The 22,289-nt window shown below is 40.6% G+C and overlaps 1 protein-coding gene across 8 annotated transcripts in view; it reads left to right on the top strand.

The window, feature by feature from the left end:
* Positions 1–22,289, top strand: part of LOC134340554 (vitamin D3 receptor-like) — a 209,761-nt gene that overhangs the window by 163,392 nt on the left and 24,080 nt on the right. For all 8 annotated transcript variants that reach the window (XM_063037942.1, XM_063037943.1, XM_063037944.1 and 5 more), the window contains one exon: positions 2,124–2,289. In XM_063037942.1, the coding sequence (XP_062894012.1) occupies positions 2,124–2,289 (166 nt within the window). The remainder of the gene's footprint in view (positions 1–2,123; positions 2,290–22,289) is intronic.

Below are 22,289 nucleotides of genomic sequence, written 5' to 3'. Positions count from 1 at the left end.
TTTCACTGGGTTTGCTCAATATTATAAAGTAAGTCGCTCCTATATGGGGATCTATTTATATATCAGGCTCCACTCAGTCTCAAATCATCAAGTCAAATATGAGCAGTGAAATCTCCACCTGGTTGCTACCTACCATTCTCCCTCAGCTGATGAACAACACTTGGAAGAAACTCTGAAAGAAGTACACAAAATATACTCTAGGTACACCAAGAGAGGCTTTGAAGCACCACAGCTGAATGAACTGCCTAAATCAGGGGCTCACAACCTGGGTTCCATGGATGTCTCGGTTAATGGTGGGGTCCATGGCATAAAAAAGGTTGGGAACCCCTGGCCTAAACCTTGAAGGACACACAAATGAGTAAACCTATACAACTGATTGACCTACTTCTCAGCATCACTGATCAGTGACAGCACTGGTAGAAGTCAGTGCTGATAGCAGTTATTATCGGGACAAAGTCCCTCCTTTGCACATCCATTACGCTAAATTGGATGGAGTCAGAGTGGTAATTGGAGCCAAAAAAAAAACCCTAGACGCTGGAAACAGATGCAGAAAGAAATTATGCATATATGTATCACTGTGGACCACCATTTGCAGCAGAAATGTACACTACCATAATATATATCATCATGGTCCGGCATATCCCTACCCTACCAATACAGTCAAGCCAGAGGATCCACCCTGGGTCAATAAGTGCAGAAGATCATGCAGGGACCAGCACGAGGCATTTCAAAAATTGATCAATTGACACATATCAACACACAAAAAGTGCTGGCAGAACTCAGCAGTCAGCATTTATGAGGGGAATAAACAGTCAACGTCTTCATCAGGACTTTTTGACGCATAGGACTATATGCATCCCAAACAGCAAAAGCAACATACAAATAGACAGAGCTAAATGATCTTACACTCAGCAGATCAGATCACATCTCTGCAAGCCTGCCCAATCCAGTTATGAAAAGTGGTGGCAAATAAGCAGCTGACAGGCAGAATAGGTTTCCAGAACATCCACATCCTTAATGAAAGTCCAGCATGACAAGCTTGAAGTATTACTTAGACGTGTAAAGTGACAGAAAGGTGGACAGGTTTAGGGAAGGAGTTCCAGATTTAGGGCACTCAAAATAGGAACTGTACCAGAGACCAGAATTCAACAACGGGTGAATTCATTATAGATCTGAAAGAGGTTTTAGAACCAGATGGATTTGAAAGCAAAGATGATGAATTTTAAAATGAGGCTTTGTCAAAGCATAGGCCACTGTAGATTAACAAGCATAAGACTGACATATAAACAATACTTATCTGAGTTGAAGTACAGGACAGATTGGATAAACACAGATTTATCCACTGTAAAAGATAGGAAGCTAGCCAGGAGTGCATTGGAAGAGTCAGAGAAGTGTGCACTTAATTTAAATTTGTCAGCTTTGGGAGGGACATGTTAATTCCATAGATATTTTGGGATGAATACATGTGCGTGTGCCCACAGTCACATATTATACATTACTTTTGATTATTGGGGGAAGAGGAGTGTGTCCCTGTTTGCTAACTACTCCAGCCTCTTGTATGTGCCCAGGATAATTAAGTCCAGAAGTAACAAATGCTGGGTTTCAGCACCAGGGGGCCTGCAGCAGGGCCAGGGTCTGAGGATGTTACTGGAGCAGAATGGATCATTGGAGCAATATTGACGAGGGGTTGGATGTGTGAGTGGAGTTTATTTCAGGGGTCAAACACAATTCCAAGCTTGTGAATTTATGGCTCAGATTCAGACATTAGCAGAAATGGTAGTCAGAGAATGGAGTTTCCAGTAGAAACCGAAAAAGCATAGCTTTGGACAATTCAGACCACATAACTAGTTCTTCCATGCTCATACAGCAGAAACATCATTAATTTTTTATCAAATATGAATTTTAATTCACTTTGACTAATTGAAAGGTGAAGATGAATACAACATTTTCTTAATTTCTCTGTAGTTATGCACAAATAACATGTTGACACAAGATTTGCAATATCAATATGGTGGAGGCAGTGGGTTTGAGCTGTTATTTGTCATTTCAATTAAACATCAAGGTGTTCTGGTGCATTTGTGAGGATAATGATCATATTGTATTTTACCTTCTAATTGACACAGGTACGTCTCAGCTAGCAAGGTCACCTTCCTCCATTTTTGGGATATATGATGATGATGGTAGAAATTCCAAGATTAAAGAGCTCACCATGCTGCCTCATCTGGCTGACCTTGTCAGTTACAGCATACAGAAAGTCATCGGCTTTGCAAAGGCCATCCCTGGATTCAGGTATTTGTTTTATTCTAGGAAGTTCTGTGAGATTACGGCTTTACCTGTGAATGTTCAGCCTGAAGTGAAGGAATCAAGGGGAGCTAACCATACTCAGTGCTCAGTTCATACTATTTGCTGTTCGTTATACTGGATCCAAGTCTGTAATCCACAAAAGCTAGTAACAAAACACGTAAGCTAGAAATTGGATTCTGCAGGTCAAGACAATCAATGTAATATTATTGAAAATCTGATTAACCTCGTGTAGAGCTACCTTGCACATATTTGCAGATGTCTGGCTACCGATTGGGCAATCTCATTTTGTAGGGAGCATATCATTATTTATTTTATTTTTATTTTATTTTAGCAATACAGCACAGAATAAGCCCTTCCAGCACTTTGAGGCGCACCACCCCAGCAACCCCCCCAACAAACCGATTAACCCTAACCTAATCACAAGACAATTTACAATGACCAATTAACTTGCCCAGTATGTCTTTGGGCAGTATTATCATTCTCCCTGTCATTTTTATTCTGAATAATGATACTTCTTATTTGCCCATAAACAACATGTTTCAGTGACATTTTCCCAATGAAAGTTATTAAAAGGACCAACATTCATTGAGGTTTGCTGCATTAGGGAAGTCCCCCAAACATCACACTCAAGGAGAGGAGACTTCATCTACTTTACCTCCAGCCCACAAGAGCCAGTAGAGAGGGCACAGACATGTGTCTGCACAGCTGCCTTCACCAAACTGAAGTTGTTCAGAGACTGTACTTGTCCTCGAGACCTTCCTGGGGGCTTCCCGCCAGGAGGACCTAGCTGAATCTGTAGATTCTCCATAAATTCCATGCATAAAGAACATGCCTCGTATGTGCTGTGTTCTTCATCTACCTGTCCAAGTTCCTCTGACTGTCCCGAGTACTCTTACACTCATCTCCCACCTATTCAACACTTCACCTGCAAGTCTGCAGGGATCATCTCTCAAATAGACTTCCAGGTGAGACACACTTCACATGCGAGTCTGCCGAGGTCATCTACTATATCCGATGCTTCCAGTGCAGCTCCTCTACATCGTTGAGACCCAACATAATTGAGGGACTGGTTGGTCAAGCACTATTGCTCTGTCCGCAACAGTTGGGATTTCCCAGTGGCCACCCATTTTAATTGTACTTCCCATTTCCATTCCAACATGTTAGTCCGTAGCCTCCTCTGCTGCTATGATGAGGCCACTCTCAGGTTAGAGGAGCAACACCTCATATTCAGTCTGGATCATCTCCAACCTGACTTGATGAACATCAATTTCTCTAACTTCTGGTAATTTCTCCCCTCCCCCCAACCCACCCATGTTTTCTCTTTTTCCATTCCCCATTCGCCTCCCTCCTTTACCCCTTCTCTTTTTCTCACTTGTCTATCACTTCACTCTGGTCCCCCTCCTCCTTCCATGGTCCACACTCCTCTCCTATTAGATTCCTCCTTCTCCAGCCCTTTATCCTTTCCACCTATAACCTCCCAGTTTCCCACTTCATATCCCCCCTAACCTTACCCACCCACCTTCCTAGTTCATTTGGTTTCACCTGACGCGTAGCCGACTTGTACTACTCCCCCTCCATCAACCTCCTTATTCTGGCTTTTCTCCTTCCTTTCTGGTCTTGATGAAGGCTCTCAGCCCAAAATGTTGACTGGTCATTCCTTTTTATAGATGCTGCTGACCTGCTGAATTCCTCCAACATTTTGTATGTTACTCTTACTCTGGATTTCAAGCATCTGCAGAATCTCTTGTGTCTATAAACTGAAACACTATTCAGTTTTTCTTTGTTTCCACTAAATATTGTCAAGTTTGCCCCATCAGAACTCGTTCACTGTCACCTTTCTAATTCATCCTACTAATTTTGTTTATGTTCTATGTTTTAGAGCTCAGAAAGGTTTGTAGTAAAAAAAATTATGTTTACAAGAGAGTTTAGTTTTCATGCAGATTGGGGGGGAAACAGTATAACTCAAGTCAGATAATTTCTTTTGTATATTTAAAATGTACAAAAATGTTATGATTTAAGATTATATTCCAGAATAGGCCATACTAGATTTGGTAATGACACCAGACAGAGTTATTAACTAGCATTTATATATCAGTGATCCTAATATAATGTTAGTTTAAAAAAACAGAAATATAGCACAAGTGGATGCAACAAAAAAGTGCTAGAAATACTCAGCAAATCAGGCAATAACTTTGGAGCTAATGTTTTGTATTGACAACCTTTCATCAGACCTCATCAGTTACTCAGCTTCTAGATTTTTATGTGACTACCTTAAGGGACAAAAGGTAGTGATAGCAAACTGTGAAACTACAAATAAACTGTCTGAATTTAGCACCGATAAAAGGCAAGACTTTGACATACCAGATAAAATATGTATGACTGCCAAAAGGTGAGAGATAACAAAAATCCAAGCAATAATGCAAATACAGGGGGTGTGGGGAGGGGTCACTGACATTTATTGCCAATTATAATAATGAAACCTTTAAAGAAAGAATTGAAACAAAACAGATACACTGAAAATCAGAAGATATATGATTATAATATCATTACACTTAGATTTAAAGTACACTTTCTTGTACAACTTGACATAGTTTTTCTTTAGTTGTTGTTGAGTTGAGCCTTACTCTTGTAAAGTCCTATTAGTTTGATTTATGTTAGTGTTTGAAAGTGTTGTGGAAAAAAAAGCATAGGGATGTTCAACATTCTCCAGTGTTTAATGTGTAATGCATATCATTTGCAAGCTAACTAAGGAAGAATCTGGGGGAAGTAGAGTACAGTGTTATTGGGAGCCAGCATCATTTCTCCTGGTTCCCTGGTGGAACTGAGCATTAGAGCAATTAATCATGTGGGAGAAATTGGGCAGTGATAATTTCAGTGGAGAGGTCAAGCAACCAATAAGCCCATCCAACACTCCAAAGCACAGGTTGGGTTCCTATATGAGATCAGGCAGTTACAAAAAAATATATATTTTGTATCATTTTTCCATTGGATAAAATTGGTTGTGTATTTTTGGCATCGGAATTTTTCCTGGGTTAGTGTCAAAGGCTGACAAATTTCAATGAAATGGTGAGGCCTTCTCGGGGGTCCGGCGAGTGCGCTTCACCAAGTTGATATTAAACAGATGCATCTCTATGGACGTTTGAAAAGTTGATTGAATGTGCCCTGTAATTGAAAGGCTTTAATGAACCAGAAGCTGATTCCCTATGGCATGTTTTAGTTAATGGCAAGCCAATAAACGTAGATAATATTCATGTCAAATTCCTATTAGCTGACCTAGACAAGATGAGTTGTGACAGGAATTCACAAACTCATCTTGTAACTCCCCTTCAGAGGTTGGTGAAATGAATTCTTTTTGAAGCACTGCTACTTTGATTCTCCTGAGCTGCTGCCTACAAAAAGAGGCAGAAAACTATTATTAGAAGTTTAATCACAAACAAGAGAAAATCTCCAGATGCTGGAAATCCAAGCAACACACACAAAATGCTGGAGGAACTCAGTAGGTCAGACAGCATCTATGGTAAATAGTATAGTCGATGTTTCAGGCCAAAACCCTTCGACAGGGTCAGGATCTGGGCCCGAAATGTCAACTGTACTTTTTTCCATAGATGCTGCCTGGCCTGCTGAGTTCCTCCAGCATTTTGTGTGTGATAATAGAATTTTAATGATATACAGTAAGTGGCTCTTGAAAGGGTTTCTATGGAGAGTGTTCCATCACATTCCAGGCTTTTGCACGTAGATGGTAGGAAGGCGTAAAGGCATCAGAAAGCAAGTCACTCACTCAAGTACCCAGCCTCTGACCAGCATGTTTACCCTCAGTATTAATGCTCATCAAACATGGTTATTGCGGGCATTCTCCCCCAAGATGTTGACGGTGGAGTATCAGAAATGATAATGCTGTGGAAACTGAAGGGTTAGACACTCTGTTATTAGCTTTGTCAATTTATTCAGCATGCCGGAATGCTGTCCAGGTCTTGCTGCAGGCAGGCATGGGTTGCTTCATTTGCTGGGGACTAGTGAATGGAATTGAACACTGTGCAACTATCAGTGAAGACTTCTACTTTTGACCTTATGATGGAAGGTTGATTAATCAGTTGTAATTGAACCTAGAACACTGTCCTAAGGAAGCTCTGCAGCAATCCTGGGGTTGGGATGACCGATCTCTGCTAATCGCAATACTCTTTCCTTTGTGTAAGGCGAAACTCCAACCATTGGAGTGTTTTCTGCTTGATATCCACTGACCTCCCAGTTTTACCAAGGATCCTTGATGCCCCATTGGGTCAGATCTCACCTCTGGAACTCACCTTTTCAATCTATGTTTGGACCAACACTGTGATAAGATCTAGGGCTGAAAGCACTCTTAGCAAAACCCATTCTGAGTTGTTGATGAGTGAATACCATGTAATGGTATTGTCATTGGCATATTCCATTAATTGGGTGGTAATTAGCTGGATTGTTTTTTGTAAATGGGACATACTTAGACAACCTTCTACATTATGGGGTAGATGCCAACATTGTAACTGCACGGAAACAGCTTAATCAGAGACACGTCTAGGCCTGGAGCACAGAGCACTAGAGCCTGAACCTTGTTCTGTATCCAGTGCTCCTGTCCATTTTTTTGATCTCACATGAAGCGAATCAAATTGACAGACTTCTGTAATGATGAGGATCCCGAGGGAGTTAAGATTGGTTGTCCACTCGGCATCTCTGGCAGAACATAATTGCAAATGGCTTCCAGGCCCTGCCACCTTTGAGCATTGGAGCATGGTGTTCTGTTGCAAGCTGCTCTCTGCAGTTCTACCCATTACTTACTGTACATTATATTTGTTCAACTCTTTTAAATCTAAATTAACACTTTATTCTGCATTCTGTTATTGCTTTCCCTTGTACTACCTCAAAGCATTGTTACCATGAAATGACCTGTATGGATGGCATGCAAAACAAAGGTGTCACTGTATCTTACTGCATGTGACAACAGTAAACAATTGCCAATTTACCATCATTTATTACTGGGTGTGGCAGGGCTGTATAATTCTAATCTGATACATTGGTTGTTGGGTTATCTTTGTGAACAGCATGTTGTTTTTGCCGTTTAGCTTGCATAAAGTCCAAGAGTTTTGCCAGGCTGTCATTTCATTTTTATGCATACCTGGTGCTGCTCCCAGCATGTCCTTCTGAATTCTTCGTTGAACCAGGCTTGATCCCATGGCTTGCCAGGGAGAGGAATATGCTGAGAGAGGAGGTTACAGATTGAGGTGGTTTACATTTCTGCTGCTGCTGATGGTCCACAGTGCCTCCTGGATGCGCAGTTTTGAATTGTCTATCCCAATTAATACGAATTGTAGTGCCACATAAAGCATTAAAGGCTGTCCTCAGGGCAGCACAGTAGTGTAGTGGCTAGCTTAACACTATTATTAACCCAGGTTAATTTCCACCGCTGTCTGTAAGGAGTTTGTACATTCTCCCTGTTACCGCTTTGGTTTCCTCCGGTTTCCTCCCACATTGGTCATATGGGAGTGATTGGGTGTTGCAGGCCTCTTGTGTCGGAAGAGCCTGTTACCATGCTGTATCTCTAAATCTAAACTCTAAATATCAATGTGAAGCCTGGACGTTGTCTCCGTAAGGACTGTGTGGTGGTGATTTCTACAGTACATGTACTACATTGGAGAGATACATCTACTGCAGGAAAATTGGTGAGGACAACATCAGGTAAGTTTATTCCTTGTTTTGGTTCACTCAGCACCCGTCACAGATGTAGTCTGACAACTGTGTCCTTGAGGTCTCAATCAGCTCAGTCAATGGTGCTGCTACCAAGCCATTCAGGAGTACTCTCAGTGCTTCTTCCAAGTGTTGTTCAACATGGAGGAGCAGAATTTATCAGCTGAGGAGAGGACAGGAGGTAGTGATCAGGAGGCTTCATTACCCAACTGTCAGACTCTATGCTGCCACCTGTGGTGGGTCTATCCTGCTGTTGGGACAGGATGTGTGCAGAGTTTATGATAGAAGATTGGCTGCAATTATTCTGTGAAAATAACTGTATCAGGCTGATGTGTGACTAATCTGTGGAAAAACTCTCCCAATTTTGACACGAGTCTCAATATGTTTACAAGAGGGACTTTGCAAAGTCAACTGATGTGTGATCGACCTGTCTGGTTTTATTTTCATTCTGTTTATTGCAGTAGCTATCAGAGAGCAATTAAGAGTCAATCATGTTGCTGTGGTTTGCAGTAATTTAAAGGCCAGACTGGGTAAGGATGGTGCATGTCTTTCCTAGATGGATATCGGTGATCCAGATAGGTTTTTACCACAATCTATTCATCTCATAGCTACCATGGCTGAGAGTACAACACTTTATATTTAATTTCAGATTATTTAATTAACTGAATTGAGATTCCTCATGTGCTGTGGTTTGGATTCATGTCTCAGAATCATTAGCCCACACATCTAAATTACTACTTCAGTAATTTAACCATTGAACCACCATTCCTTTCCATTGGATGGATTTCAGGAATCAATTTTTTAAGGTTTCCATGAGAGCCTAATAAAAGACTTGCACTTAATTAGTGACATCCCAAAGGATTTTACATCCAATAGAGTACTAAAATTAAATTACTGCTTTCACATAAAATGCAGATCAGTTACAGAAGTAAGAAAATGATATATATAGCCAAAACCTGGATTATTTTTGGATTACCGTAACTCCAAGGGGATTACTTTAACTCCAAGGTCTTTAAAACTTGAGATGAGACGAAGGAGGGTAGAATTGAGTACTCCAGAGGGCAGATGCATGGCAACAATATGCTGCATTGTCATTGAAGTGATTTCAGCAACTAGCCAGATGAATCATCAGGTGGGTGGGAGGGAGTGGTTTAATATCATGAATGAGCAGCTTAAGTGAAAGGGTGTTGAGAGAGACAGAGTTTGAGAAGGGGAAGAGAGGGGGAAGTAGAGAAAAGAGAGAAGGAGAAAGAAAGAAATGATGAGAGAGGAAAACAGGAGCAAGAGAGAGAGCATAAAGACAAAAGGAAAAAAGTGGAAGGAGAAAGGAAGGAATGAGAGGAGGGCTAGGAGAGGATGGAGAGAGGGGAAGAGGAGCATGAGGAAGCATAAAGACAGAGATGGCAAGGAGCAGTGAGAGATGGAGTGGAGAAAGGAGGAATGAAAAGGAAAGAGGGAGGAGGTGGTGCAAGAGGGAGAAAATGAGAAGTTGGAGGGGAGAAGGTAGAGCAAGAAAGTGAAGCAGAGGTAGAGAAGATGATCGAGGAGACAGCTAAGAAGAAGAAAATGAGAGGGGGAAGAGGGGAGAAAGAGCAGGTGCAGAGAGGGGGGATGGGAAGAAAGGGAGGGAGGTAGATAGAGTCAAAAACCACTGTCATCAGCTTAACAAAGCACAGCCACAATGATATGAAGGAAGAGTTGTCTTGAACTCACTGGGGAAAAAAGCAAATGTCACAAGATGGTATTTAAACAGCTATTTTATAATTACAAATATATCCCCATTAGCAAGAGGGTCGCCGTGAGAAAGAGGAGCCATCCCAGAGGGTGAAAGAAAATACTAAGTCAAAGACTAGAGCAAACAAAGTGGGAAAAGCTAGTAGAAAAGCCAGTCTAGTAGAAAGCCAATAACAGTGAGGAAATTGATAATGAAGGAAAACTGACAAGAGAAGCAGCAAAATGGAAGAGGGTAGCTGTGTGGGAGTTCTGGGGGATGAGATGGGGAATTAAAAATGGAGACAATGAAATAGCAGATAATTTAAATCAGTAGTCTGCATCAGTCTTCACAGTGGAGGAATTGCAGATATCCATAAAGTATCAAGTAGAAGGGATTAACATGTAAGAATGCCTGCCATGAGGGACAAAACACTAAAAGAACTGATGGGGACTAGAAGCAGATAAGTTGCCAGGACACAATTGCCTGCACCCAGTGGATTTATAGGAAATGGCTGCAGAGAAAGAACCATTGGTTATGTTTTTCAAAACTCTCTAAGAACTAGGAGGGTAGCTGTGGACTGGAAAACCATGACCATGATGCCTTTGTTCTAGAAGGGAAGGAGGCAAAAAGGAGGAAACTATAGGACAGTGAGCTTAAATATAAATTCAGTTCTGGAGCTGTGTCTAGGACATGCAGGGGAGAGGGGTTAGGAATCAGAAAGAGGTTCAAAGTGAGTGTTCGTTATCCTTGGTTTTGATAGGGCTGAGGATCAGCAGTTGAAATCATTGGTGGGAGGAATTACTGATGACAAAGAGGTTGGGGAGTCAAGTAGGGAAAGAGATCAGTGAGCTGGGAGGGGAAATCAGTGAATGATGCCTAGATATTTGATCATGTTGCGCCATAACTTTCAGTACAACACACCTTGAAAGTGTGGAAGATAATTCTGATGGTTTCTTGACTGAATCGTGCCACTCTGAACACCTCTCGCCATGAATCCAGGATTTAATCAAGAAACCATCGTAATTATCTTCCACACTGGAAGTTATGGTGCAACATGATCAAATATCTAAGCATCATTCATTTGAGTCCACAGGCGAGACTGAGTATTTTTATCCTGAAGGCAGTATTCGACAGAGTATGGTCAAAAAAAAAGGCAAGTGTAAGGCAGTATCTGAAAACAAAATACAGCAAATCAAAATTAAAACCAGAAAAAGCTAGAGATATGAGTTCTGATGGAAGGTCATCACCCTGAAACATTAACATTGTTCACCTTTCCACAGATTTTGCCTGACCTGCAGAGCTTTTCCAATATTTCTGTTTTTATTTCAGGCAGTAGCCATTTCCTTTACAGACAAGAGGGAAAATGGGGGGCATAAGACTTAAGAAATTAAAGTAGAGTAGGCCATTCAGCCCTTTGTGACTGCTCAGTCATTCTGATAATCTTTTACCTCAAGACCATTTTCCTGCACTAATCCCTTATCATTCAGTTCCCTTGACACCTAAAACTCTCATCAGTCTTCAATATACTCAGTGACTGAGCCTCTAAGGTCTCCTGGGAAGAGAGTTCTGAAGATTCATCACCCTCTGGATGAAGAAATTTCTCATCTCAGTCCTGAGTGACTGAGCCATGATTTTGAGAGTGGGTCTCCTGTTTCAAGAAACTCCAGCCTGGAGGAAACATCATCTCTGGACCTACCCTGCAAAGCTCCACTTCAATGAGAACCCCTCTCATTCTTGTAAACTCAGGGGACCAATGGCCCAGTCTGCTTCATCTCTTCTTGTAGGATTATCCCCCTTCCCAGGCATGGATCTAATGAACTTTCACTGCATTCCCTCTTGGATCGAAAGTCTAAACTAGTCCATAATAATCCAGATGAGGTCTTAACAGGTCTCTATATAATTGGAACATGTGTCTTCAATCTGTGTGTAAATCCTCTTCAAGTCAAGTCAAGTTTATTGTCATTTAACTATATACATGTATATAATGTATATAGAAGTGAGAAAACTTCTCTCCGAACCAAGGTGTGAAGCACAGTAGTACACATAACATATGATAACTTGCAAAGGTAAGGATAAAATCTACAGGTGAGTCATGCATAAATAACAAACTAAAGTGCATTAATATTAAATATTACAGGTATGGAACAGATTAAACTGTTTCTCATCCTGACCATTCTTGTTTTTATGCATCGTGGTCTCCTGTCTGATAGTAGAATGTCAAAGAAGATGCTGGATGGATAGTTGGGATCCTTAATAATACTAAGGGCCCTGTGTATGCAGCACTGCTGATAAATGTCCCTGATGGCTGGTAGGGAGACCCCTATGATCCTCTCAGCCATTCTCACAGTCCTTTGCAGGGATTTCTGGTCCAAGGCCCAGATGGTCCCATCCCAGATGGAGATGCAACTTGTCAGGACACTCTCAATGGTGCTCCTGTAAAATGCAGTTAAGAAATGCACTTCATAGGAAGTGGAGGCGCTATTGTGCCTTCTTGTGCAGGGAGATGATGTTAAGGGACAAAGTGAGGCCATCCATGATGTGAACTCCCAGGAACTTGATGCGTTTAACTTTCTCTATGGAGGTGCCAAGTATTTGCAGAGGGGGATGGTTCATCTTCCTGAAGTCCACAATCATTTTCTTAGTCTTCTCTACATTCAAGCCTAGGTTGTTCTTGTCACACCAATCCACCAACTGCTCCACTTCCTCTCTGTGCTCCATTTTGTCATCATTACTGATGAGGCCAACCACTGTTGTGCATACCATTTGCCTTCCTAATTGTTTGCTGAACCTTTTAATGTCACGCCTTTTAAAATATTCTGTTATTCTACTTTTTTCTATCAAAATGGAAGAACTCATATAGAGCACAGAACGATACAGCTGTACTTGGCCCATGATTTTGTGTCCACCTTTTAATCTACTCCAAGATCAATCTAATGCTTCCCTGACACAAAGCCCTCCATTTTTCTTTCAACTATGTGTTTATCCAAGAGTCTCTTAAATGTCATTATTTCCACATTATGATCCATCTGCTGTTTCTCTGCTCGTTCTTCCAACCTGTTCATATCCCCTAAACCCTCTCCATATCCTCCTCACAACCCACATTGCTAATATTTTATATCATCAAGAAAGATATATTATACTTAATCCTTTCAAACAATATTGTCCAAGCAAATACTGTCTATAGTAAACTGGCAAATCTGCAAATTGTAGAACTGTGAAAGATGCTTAAAAAAATCATAGAACAGTGTAAGTTTATATCTCTAAAGAACAAGTGCTCAAGTTGTCAAAACAAAACCTGCTGTGAATGACTAAAGAACAAAGAGACAGCCCAAAAGTAAAAAGCAAAAACTATACACTGGGAGAGGTACAAAAGACAGCAAAAGCTGGTGAAACATATTAAGAGCTACAAAAGTAAACTATAAACTTCTAAGTAGCATTCATACTAAGAAAAAGAGAGTGGTTAGAACCACTGTGATCTCCTTAAAATGATGATGATGATGATGTAAATAAAAAATAGAATGTGGCAGATAAATTAAGTGATTATTTTACATCAATATTTACTGTAGAGGAAAGGATAGCATCCTGACTAACCCCAAAAAACTAATATTGATTCAAATAAAGGCACTTGCCAAAATTAAAGTCAGCAAAATAACAGCAATGAAAAATCTCCAGACCAGATGGTTTTGTCCCAGGATTTGAAATGAAGGAAGTGATGCTCAAACTATAATTTTCCAAAAGTCTCACAGTTTTGATTGGAAAATTATGTATGCTACTATACCATTTAAGAAAGGTGGGAGAAAGAAACCAGGGAATTGTAGACTAGCTAGCCTAACTTCTGTTGTCAGGAAATTACTGGAATATAATTTGGAATTTAAGAATAAAGTGACTGCACCTTGAACATTTTCAATTGATTTTAAAAAAAGAATAGTATGGACTTATAAAGCATAGACACTTTGACCTTGAGGAAATTGTTGTAATAGATGACCAAACCAATACGTGGAACATTGTCAAAGGATGTTATTTATTTGGATTTTCACAGCCGTGTAATAAAGTTTCTCATAATGGCTGTTAGCTTAAGTTAAAATGGAATTAGTGACGGCTAAGAAATTGGCTGAGTAAGGATACTGGGTAGGTACTCAAGTGAGTGGACAAGTAGAGAATGATCCCTGTGTACAGCGGAGAGGGAGGGCACGCGGTGGAGTGTGGGATGAGGGAAAGATGTGCCTGGTGGTAGGATCCCATTGAAGATGGTGGAAGTTGTGGAGAATGATGTGCTGGATATGGAGGCTTGTCGGGTGGTAGGTAAGGACAAGAGGAAATCTATTCCTTTTAGGTTGGGGTAGGGGGTTGGGATGAGGGCAGACGTGCAGGAGTCTGAGGAGATGTGGGTGTGGACAGCATTGATAGTGGAAGAAAGGAAACCCATTTTCTGAAAAAAAAATAGAGGACATCTAAGATGTTCTGGAATGGAAAGCCTCATCCTGAGATCAGATGCAGGAGAGGTGGAGGAACTGAGAAATGGGAATTGCAACTTTACAATGAACAAGCTGGGAAGAGGTATAGTCAAGATAATTGTGAATGTCAGAGCTTGCACCACTTGTCACATCCTGCTACTTCTCCCCAGTGATCTCTCTCCTTGCACTTATCCCTCCAGGCGTTGTAAGTGCTACACCTGCCCCTGCATCTCCTTTCTCACCAACATTCAGGGCCCTAAACAGTCCTTCCAGGTGAGGCGGCACTTCACCCGCAAATCCGTCGGAATCATCTACTGTATCCCATGCTTTGTGGCCACCTCTGCATTGGAGAGACCCGGCACAAATTGGGGTTCACTTCACTAAGCACCTTTGCTCCATCTGCCACAACACCCAGGATCTTCTGGTAGCCACCCATTTCAATTCTACTTCCTATTCCCATTCCGTCATGTCTGTCCACAGCCTCCTCTACCGCCACAATGAGGTCAGATGCAAGTTGGAGAACCAACACCTCATATTCTGTCCGGTTAGTCTTCAACCTGACGGCATCAACATTAATTTCTCTAACTTCTGGAGCTACTCCCTTCTGTTCTCTCCCCCTCCCCTTTGTTTTCCCTCATTTTTCTGGCTCCCATACCCCCTCTCTTCCTCTCCCCAGCCCTCACAATCTGCCTATCCTCTTCTTCTGGTTCCCCACCTCCTTCCTTTTCTCCTATGCTGCACTCACCTCTCCTATCAGATTTCTCCTTCTTCAGCCCTTTACTTTTTCCACCTATCACCTCCCAGCTTCTCATTCCCCCCATCCACCCACCTTTGCCCTCACGTGGTTTCACCTATCACCTCCCAGCTTGTACTCCTTGCCTTCCACCCCACCTTCTTACTCTGGCTTCTTCCCCTTCCTCTTCAGTCCTGTTGAAGTGCCTCAGCCCAAACCATCGACTGTTTAGTCCCCTTTGTAGATGCTGCCTAACTCGCTGAGTTCCTTCCAGCATCTTGTGTGTGTTGCTCATGAACGATCTAGGTTGGGGCCCCATCTCATTGGGATATACAGTCATGTATCTAAAGTTTGCTAATGATGTAGATATAGATTGAATTGTAAATTATATAGACAAAAAACATTAATAACATGAAATATTTGAGCAAAACTGCAGTGATGTAGGCAAATATAAGGTCATCCACTTAGGATTTAAAGTTACTAAAACAGAATACAATCATTCCTCAATTTATAAAAGGGAAGTGTTTTTTGAAAACATTATGGTAACTAAAATTTCATGAATTGAAAAGACTGGGCAAATGCATTATGTGTTAAATAAAGTGTATGAAAATGCATTAAATACAGTGTATTAGTGAGAATGGCATGCTAGTTATTAAAACAAAATGAAAAATAACTGTAAATCAAAGACTCAAACTCCAAAGGGTCAAAGGAATTATATAAAAATATCCTGAAACTAAACATTCATAAATATAAGAATTACTATACAAATAATAAAAATCTGTAACAGTGGAACGCCAAAGAAATTTAGAGATCCATGAAAATAATCCATTAAAATGTTAAGGCAGACAGAGAAAAAAATGCATAATGAATTGCTGGCCCCTGTATCAAGAGGACGGGAACATAAGTGAGTGGAAGAACAGGGTAGATTGTACAAAGTGGAATCTGGAAGTTAAAGGAGTGATTTGTTTTGCACATTAACGTACAATACACTGATAGGATAGATATATAGAAACAATTTTGGCTGGTTCTGAAATCTAGGATTAAGTGGTATAATCCATAAATTAGATTCCAGCTATTAATATCACTTCTATACACAAACAGTAAGGGAAGTTCCTAATCTTTCCTTCGAACAACATTTAATGCCAGGTCAGTTTTAAGTGATGTGAGGGAAAGACTTGTGTAAGAAGTTACGTCACAGATCAAATGACAGAAGAGGTTCAAGGAACAACATAGCCTACTCCTACTCCTATGTTCCAAAAAAGTACATTACCACTTCCTTGACATATAATGGTCATATAATCACCACCTTACCATCGGTGTACTGAGGATCTCTGTTGACGAGCAGCATAATTGGACCAGCCACATAAATGCCTCAGATAATACAGCAGTTCAGATACTGGGTATTCTCACAAGGAACAAAACAGATGTGTGATGTCTTGCCTTGCTTAGATGAGTTCACTCCAACAGCGTCAAGACCACCTTATGCTGATATTTTTGGAGTTATACTCATCCTGGCATAAAGCAGCCTGCAGTGTATTATCGACAGAATGCAATGCAACAACTTGGGAGATTTCTTTTAAAAGCACCAAACAAGCCTGTAATTTCCATGGCATGGGAGAAGAATGGCAATAATGAAAATCATTTAAGTTGCAGATGCTGTAAATCTGAAATAAAAGCAGAAACTGCTGGAAAAGGCCAGACCAATCATCATCTACAGAAAGAGACAGAGACCTGGGAAAGAGAGTAAAAACTCAGTTTAAGGTTGCAAAGAATGTGGAGGGAGGGCTGGATAGGACAAAGGAAATATCTTGTAGGAAGTTAATGCTGGGGTTGCTGGGGTTAATAGGGCAGTTAGATGGTGACTAAGAAGTGTGATATGTTGTCAATAACAGGTCAGGGTGTGCTAATGGAGAGGGGGAGAAAACTGAGCAAGTATTGCAGCAGTAGTGGCCAGTTCTGATAGAGACAGTGAAATGGCAGGAAACTGGAAGCTCAGGGTCCCTCCAATGGACTGAGCACAGATATTCCAAACAGCAGTTGCCAAATCTGTGTTTAGTTTTTCCAGTGTTGAGGAAGTCATATTGTGATCACAAAGTGCAGTAAACTAGATTGGAAGAAGTGCAAGTGAATCGCTGGTTCACCTGGAAGGTGTGTTTGGGTACCCGGATGGTATGAAGGGAATAGGTGAAAGGGCAGATGCTGTATCTGTTGCACTTCTGTATGAAAATGCTATAGGACAGCCAGGAGTTGGTGGGATGGAAGAGTAAAATAGCAAGTCCGTGGGAACATGATAAGTTCTCAGATTCTCCTCCAAGTAAGGCACCATCCGGATGAAAACATATCACTGTTGCTTCATCCTTATTGAACCAAAATTTTCACTTTTGCTACCCAAAGAGCAGCCACAGAGAGTGCAGTAGTTCAAGAAAACAGCTCACCATGTTCTTGAGGATATCTATGGATGCCCAATAAAAACAATCCTAAGTTTTTTTTTAATCACTTCTCCAGAAAAAGTGAATTTTTCAATGCTTCTCCTTGTTGCTGGGCTGGCAGGCAGGGATGTATTTATATAGCACTTCGGATGCTAAAAAAATAAAGATTTATTTTGGGCACAAGTACCTTGTGTCCAGGTTACAGGCTTTCTGTGGAAGAGGATACTGGCAATGCAGAAATCAATGTTTGTTGTTGATATATCAATGTGGTTTGTTAGCTCGTGAGGCATTTATCTGTTTTGTTGACAGATTTAATCTAAAAAAATATGGTCAGGAACAGAATGCCCTAAGGTTCATATTAATTTCTTTCACTAATTTTTGCATGGGCTTAGAAAGCACTCTTGAAGAAACATTGAAAGTTATGGTAAAATTGGTTTTTATCTGGAATTTGTACTCTAATTATAAGATCATAGAAGGGTAGAAAATAGATTCACATGTTTGTAAAGAAAAGTAAGGCATCATTCTCCATTGTCAATCAATTTAACTTTAAATGAATGTTTGTTCCAGGTGTTTCTGAAAATATTCTTTTTTATGTGGTAGCTATAGTGTTGATTATATTTGGGGATCAAGTGTCCATATGTTGTATGATGGGATGACCGATGGGATATATTTATTGTTTGAATATCCCAAAGGATCGCAAAAGTATTGATTGATACATAGTGCAATTATTTCAATTTTTGATGTCAACTTTCAATGTTGGGTCTGTCTCACCCTTTCTAGTTTTGTTCCTGAAAGTGCAAGATCAAGAGCAAAACTTATTAGTCTGTGATGAAATCAGTCTCATCATAGACACATCCATTTTTACAAAGTCTTAATTGAAGAAAGACCAAAGCATTGCTGGGCATGCAATTCTATCATAACCCTTGCAGACTCTTCCAATGCATAGCTTCCAATCTTTGTCTGAAAAATAAATCAAAATGTAGAGCATAGCTGTTGAAAGTTAGGTTCAAGGAGGTGTGCTTGTACAGCAAGACTTTGTAGCATGGGATTCTAATTGAAATACAAACAGCAATCAAAATTCTGCACCTTTAACTGGGGAAAGAAAAATAAAGCAATGCAGATATTGAAGACCTGAATTTAAACAAAAACTGCTGGAAACCCTCAGTAGCTCAAGCAAATGTGGATACTGGATGTTACAGGTTATTAATCTTTGATCATGTAAAGGAAACTCATCAATGATATTTTATAAAGAGATAGATCATGTGCAAAAAGAGCACCCCACCAATTATTCTGCCACTCATGTACACTAGGGACAATTTATAGTGACCATTAATCTGTGAATCCACAAGTCTTTGTGTTGTGGGACGAAACCGAGGGGAAAGCCATAGTGTCACAAGGCAAATATGCAACTCCACATAAGGTCAGGGTCAGAACCTGTTCTCTCAAGATGTGAGGGAACAGTACTAACTGTTGAACTACCGTGACACCCCTTTGCTTCCTCTAAGCAATACTAGTTTCTGTCTCTACCATTTTTTAAGATGCAAGTTCAAACCACTATTAGGTCCATTCCCTTTTAGTCTTTCTACTAATTACTTTGAATGCATGTCCCCTGTTATTAATTCTCGGGGAAGGGAAATGCGTTCTTCCTATCTAGGCTGATTATGTGTTTAATAGATTTCAGTTAAACCCACAAGAAGACAAAACCAGCCACTGCAACAATAACAGAAAATGCTGGAAAAACTCAGCAGGTCAGATGGTGCCTGTGGAAAGAGTTACCATTTGAGTCTGATGAAAGGTTGCAGACTAGAAACTTTAATTCCCTCTCTTTCCGTAGAAACTACCTGGCCTGCTGAGTTTTTGTGGCATTTTCTGTTTTCGTTTCAGGCTTTCAGCGTTAGCAATGTTTTTGACTTTCACTCCCAGCCTCTGCAATCTGTCCTTTTTCAAATCTCCTCAGTATCCTCTCTATCTTCTTAAGCTGAGCCAAAAAGAAATAATGAGAGATGATAGAAATGTGTGTAAGTGATTACATTTAGAATAGCAGAGGGATGGAGAAGAATAGAAAATCTGGTAATGTGGCAGGTTTCCTTCACTAAATTTATGAAAATATGATAGCTACATGTCTGAACTGCAACCGTTCTTTATTTGAGACAGTAAATTATGAATCCAAATTTCACTCAGAACTTGTAACCTAGTTTGATCCCGAGGGAGTGCTGTATTATCAGACATGCCACTTTTTGAATAAATCATTAAACTCCAGCCCTGTTCGCATGTTCAGATAGGTATCAAAGATCTCATTGACACAACTGAAAGAACATAAAGTTCTCTCATGCCTTGGCCAGCATTCCTTTCTCAACCAGCAAGACAAAAAGTAAATTAACTGTTCATTTGCTGTTTTTATTTGGACCTTTCTATGCGCAACTTAATTACCACATTGGCCTGCATAACAATGCCTGAATATTTGGTAGTGAAACACTGGAAAATCAAAAGGTACTGTATACTGTGTAAAAGGCACCCTAGCTATATATATGTGCCGAAAACTTTTTAAGTTATTTATTTCACCTCATTGTCTTTGTTCAACCCTAACATTGATCGGTGAAGTGGAGTGCTTTTTCCTAATTACCTTACTGCTCTGGAAGTATTTTGCCATTTTTATCATTGACATAAATTCCTTCAGACCATAAGACATAGGAGCAGAATTAGACCGTTAGGTCTGCTCCACCATTTCATCATGGCTGATCCAATTTTCCTCTCAGCCCCAGTCTCCTGCCTTCTCCCCGTATCCCTTCACTCCCTGACCAATCACAAATCCATCAACCTCTGCCTTAAATATGCATAAAGACTTGGCTTCCACAGCTGCCTGTGGCAACGAATCCCACAGCTTCACCACTCTCAAACTGCAGTCTGCTCTCATCTTTAACTCCTGTTGAAGGACTTCAAAGATTTCTTTAGGCTACAAAATGTTCCTTTCTTTCTTTTGAACTGTGGATACTGTATGTTTGCCCCATTATGCTCCTCGATTTTTTTTCATGACATCAATTTCTGCTCCCTTGATTCTTTATCAATCCTTTTATCACTGCTGGTCACTTGAGCACATAATGTTATTTTCATGTACACCAGTGCAATCCTTTCAAAACTGTCTTTTTTTTCCTTTAAAAGCCCACCTCAAAACCTACTTCCTGTCCAGCTACTGTCTTAAATCTGACCTTTTTGTTTTTAAAGATTTTGAAAATTGTAACCTGGCATTGTGGTCATGTGTCAAATCACAGGTTGTTGCAATTCTCGGAATCTAGGTTTTAGTTCTACCCATAGCACCAAGACCAAAGTCACCAATGACAACTTTCAATTCAAAGTTCAAAGTAAATTTATTATCAAAGTACAAATATGTTACCATATACAGCCCTGAGATTCATTTTCTGGCAGTCAATCACCGTGAAACAAAGGAATCAATGAAAAACTACACACAAAGACAAGCAACCAATATGCAAAAGAAGACAAACTGTGCAAATAGAAAAAAAAGCAAACAATTAATTAATTAATTAATAATACAGAGAACCTGAGTTGTAGGGTCTTTGAAAGTAAGTTCACAGTGTTCAGTTCAGAGCTGAGGTGAGTGAAGTTATCCACGCCGGTTCAGGAGCCTGATGGTTGAATGGTAATAACTGTTCCTGAACCTGGTGGTGTGGCACTTAAAGCTCCTGTACATCCTTCCCGATGGTAGCAGCGAGAAGAGAGGATGACCTGGATGGTGGGGATCCTTGATAATAGATGCTGTTTTCTTGTGACAGTGCTCCTTGTAAATATGTTCAATGGTGGAGAGGGGATTACTCACGATGGACCGGGCTGTATCTACTTCTTTTTAATGGAGGCACTGTCGTGCCTGCTTTGTAATGGGACTTGAGTGCTGGTCCTAGGATAGATCCCCTGATACAATAACACCAAGGAATTTAAGGTTACTGACCCTCTCCACCTACAATCCCCTAATGAGGACTGGTTCACGGACCTCCAATTTCTTCCATCTGTACTCTTTGATTGTGCTAATGTTGAGTGAGAGGTTGTTGTTGTGGCACCACTCGACCAGATATCAATCTCCCTCCTGTATGCTGATACATCAACACCTTTGACTCAGCCAGCAACAGTGGTGTCATCAGCAAATTCAAATATGGTGTGGAGCTGTATTTAGCCGCATAGTGATAGTCATAAAGCGAGTAGAGCAGGGGTCTAAGCACACAGCCTTGTAATGCAGCTGTGCTGATGGTGATTGTGAAGGAGTTGCTATTGCCAATCTGACCTGACTAGGGTCTGCAAGTGAGAAAATCAAGGATCCAGTTGCACAGTAAGGTATCAAGGCCTAGGACTTGGTCTTCCTCCTCCTAATCACCTTCAGCATCACCCTTGATGATTTATTCTTATTTCCCCCAGCTCCTCTGCAGCCTTCAGCATGTCTGTTCACAATATCCCCTCTTGTCCTTCCTCCACTAACTGTATCTCTGTGTTCTCCTGTAGCCTTAAATCCCACTCAGATCTTCCACTTCTTCCACTCCAGTGCACTGTGCATTGTAACTCTTGCCAAAACACCACTGGTGCCTTCACCAATCTCCACCCCACCTATCCCCAACCCTCCCCTGAACCCTAGGGTGTCCTGAAAATGGAATAAACCAAAATGTATTTCATCTCTCCTAACTAAGGCATGTCTTTTCTTTTCATTCTCGGGGATATGCTTTTGGATTCTATGCTGTGTGATAAAAGCACAATTCAAGTGTAGGTGTACATTCTTGCAGGATGCATGAGATCTGTGTGATCATTCTCAACTAATTCCCTGCTATGTGTTGCTCTATGCGCAAAATTGCCTCCAATTTGATTCTAATGGATCTGCAGAATGGCTGATGTGAGAACTTTTTTTGTTAATTACGTAGTTTCAATAGAGCAAACTATTTGGA

Source organism: Mobula hypostoma, chromosome X1, assembly GCF_963921235.1.
Source record: "Mobula hypostoma chromosome X1, sMobHyp1.1, whole genome shotgun sequence".
NCBI classification, from domain to species: Eukaryota; Metazoa; Chordata; class Chondrichthyes; order Myliobatiformes; family Myliobatidae; genus Mobula; species Mobula hypostoma.
Note: the sequence above shows the minus strand (reverse complement) of the source record. Positions and strands in the feature narration are given on the sequence as shown.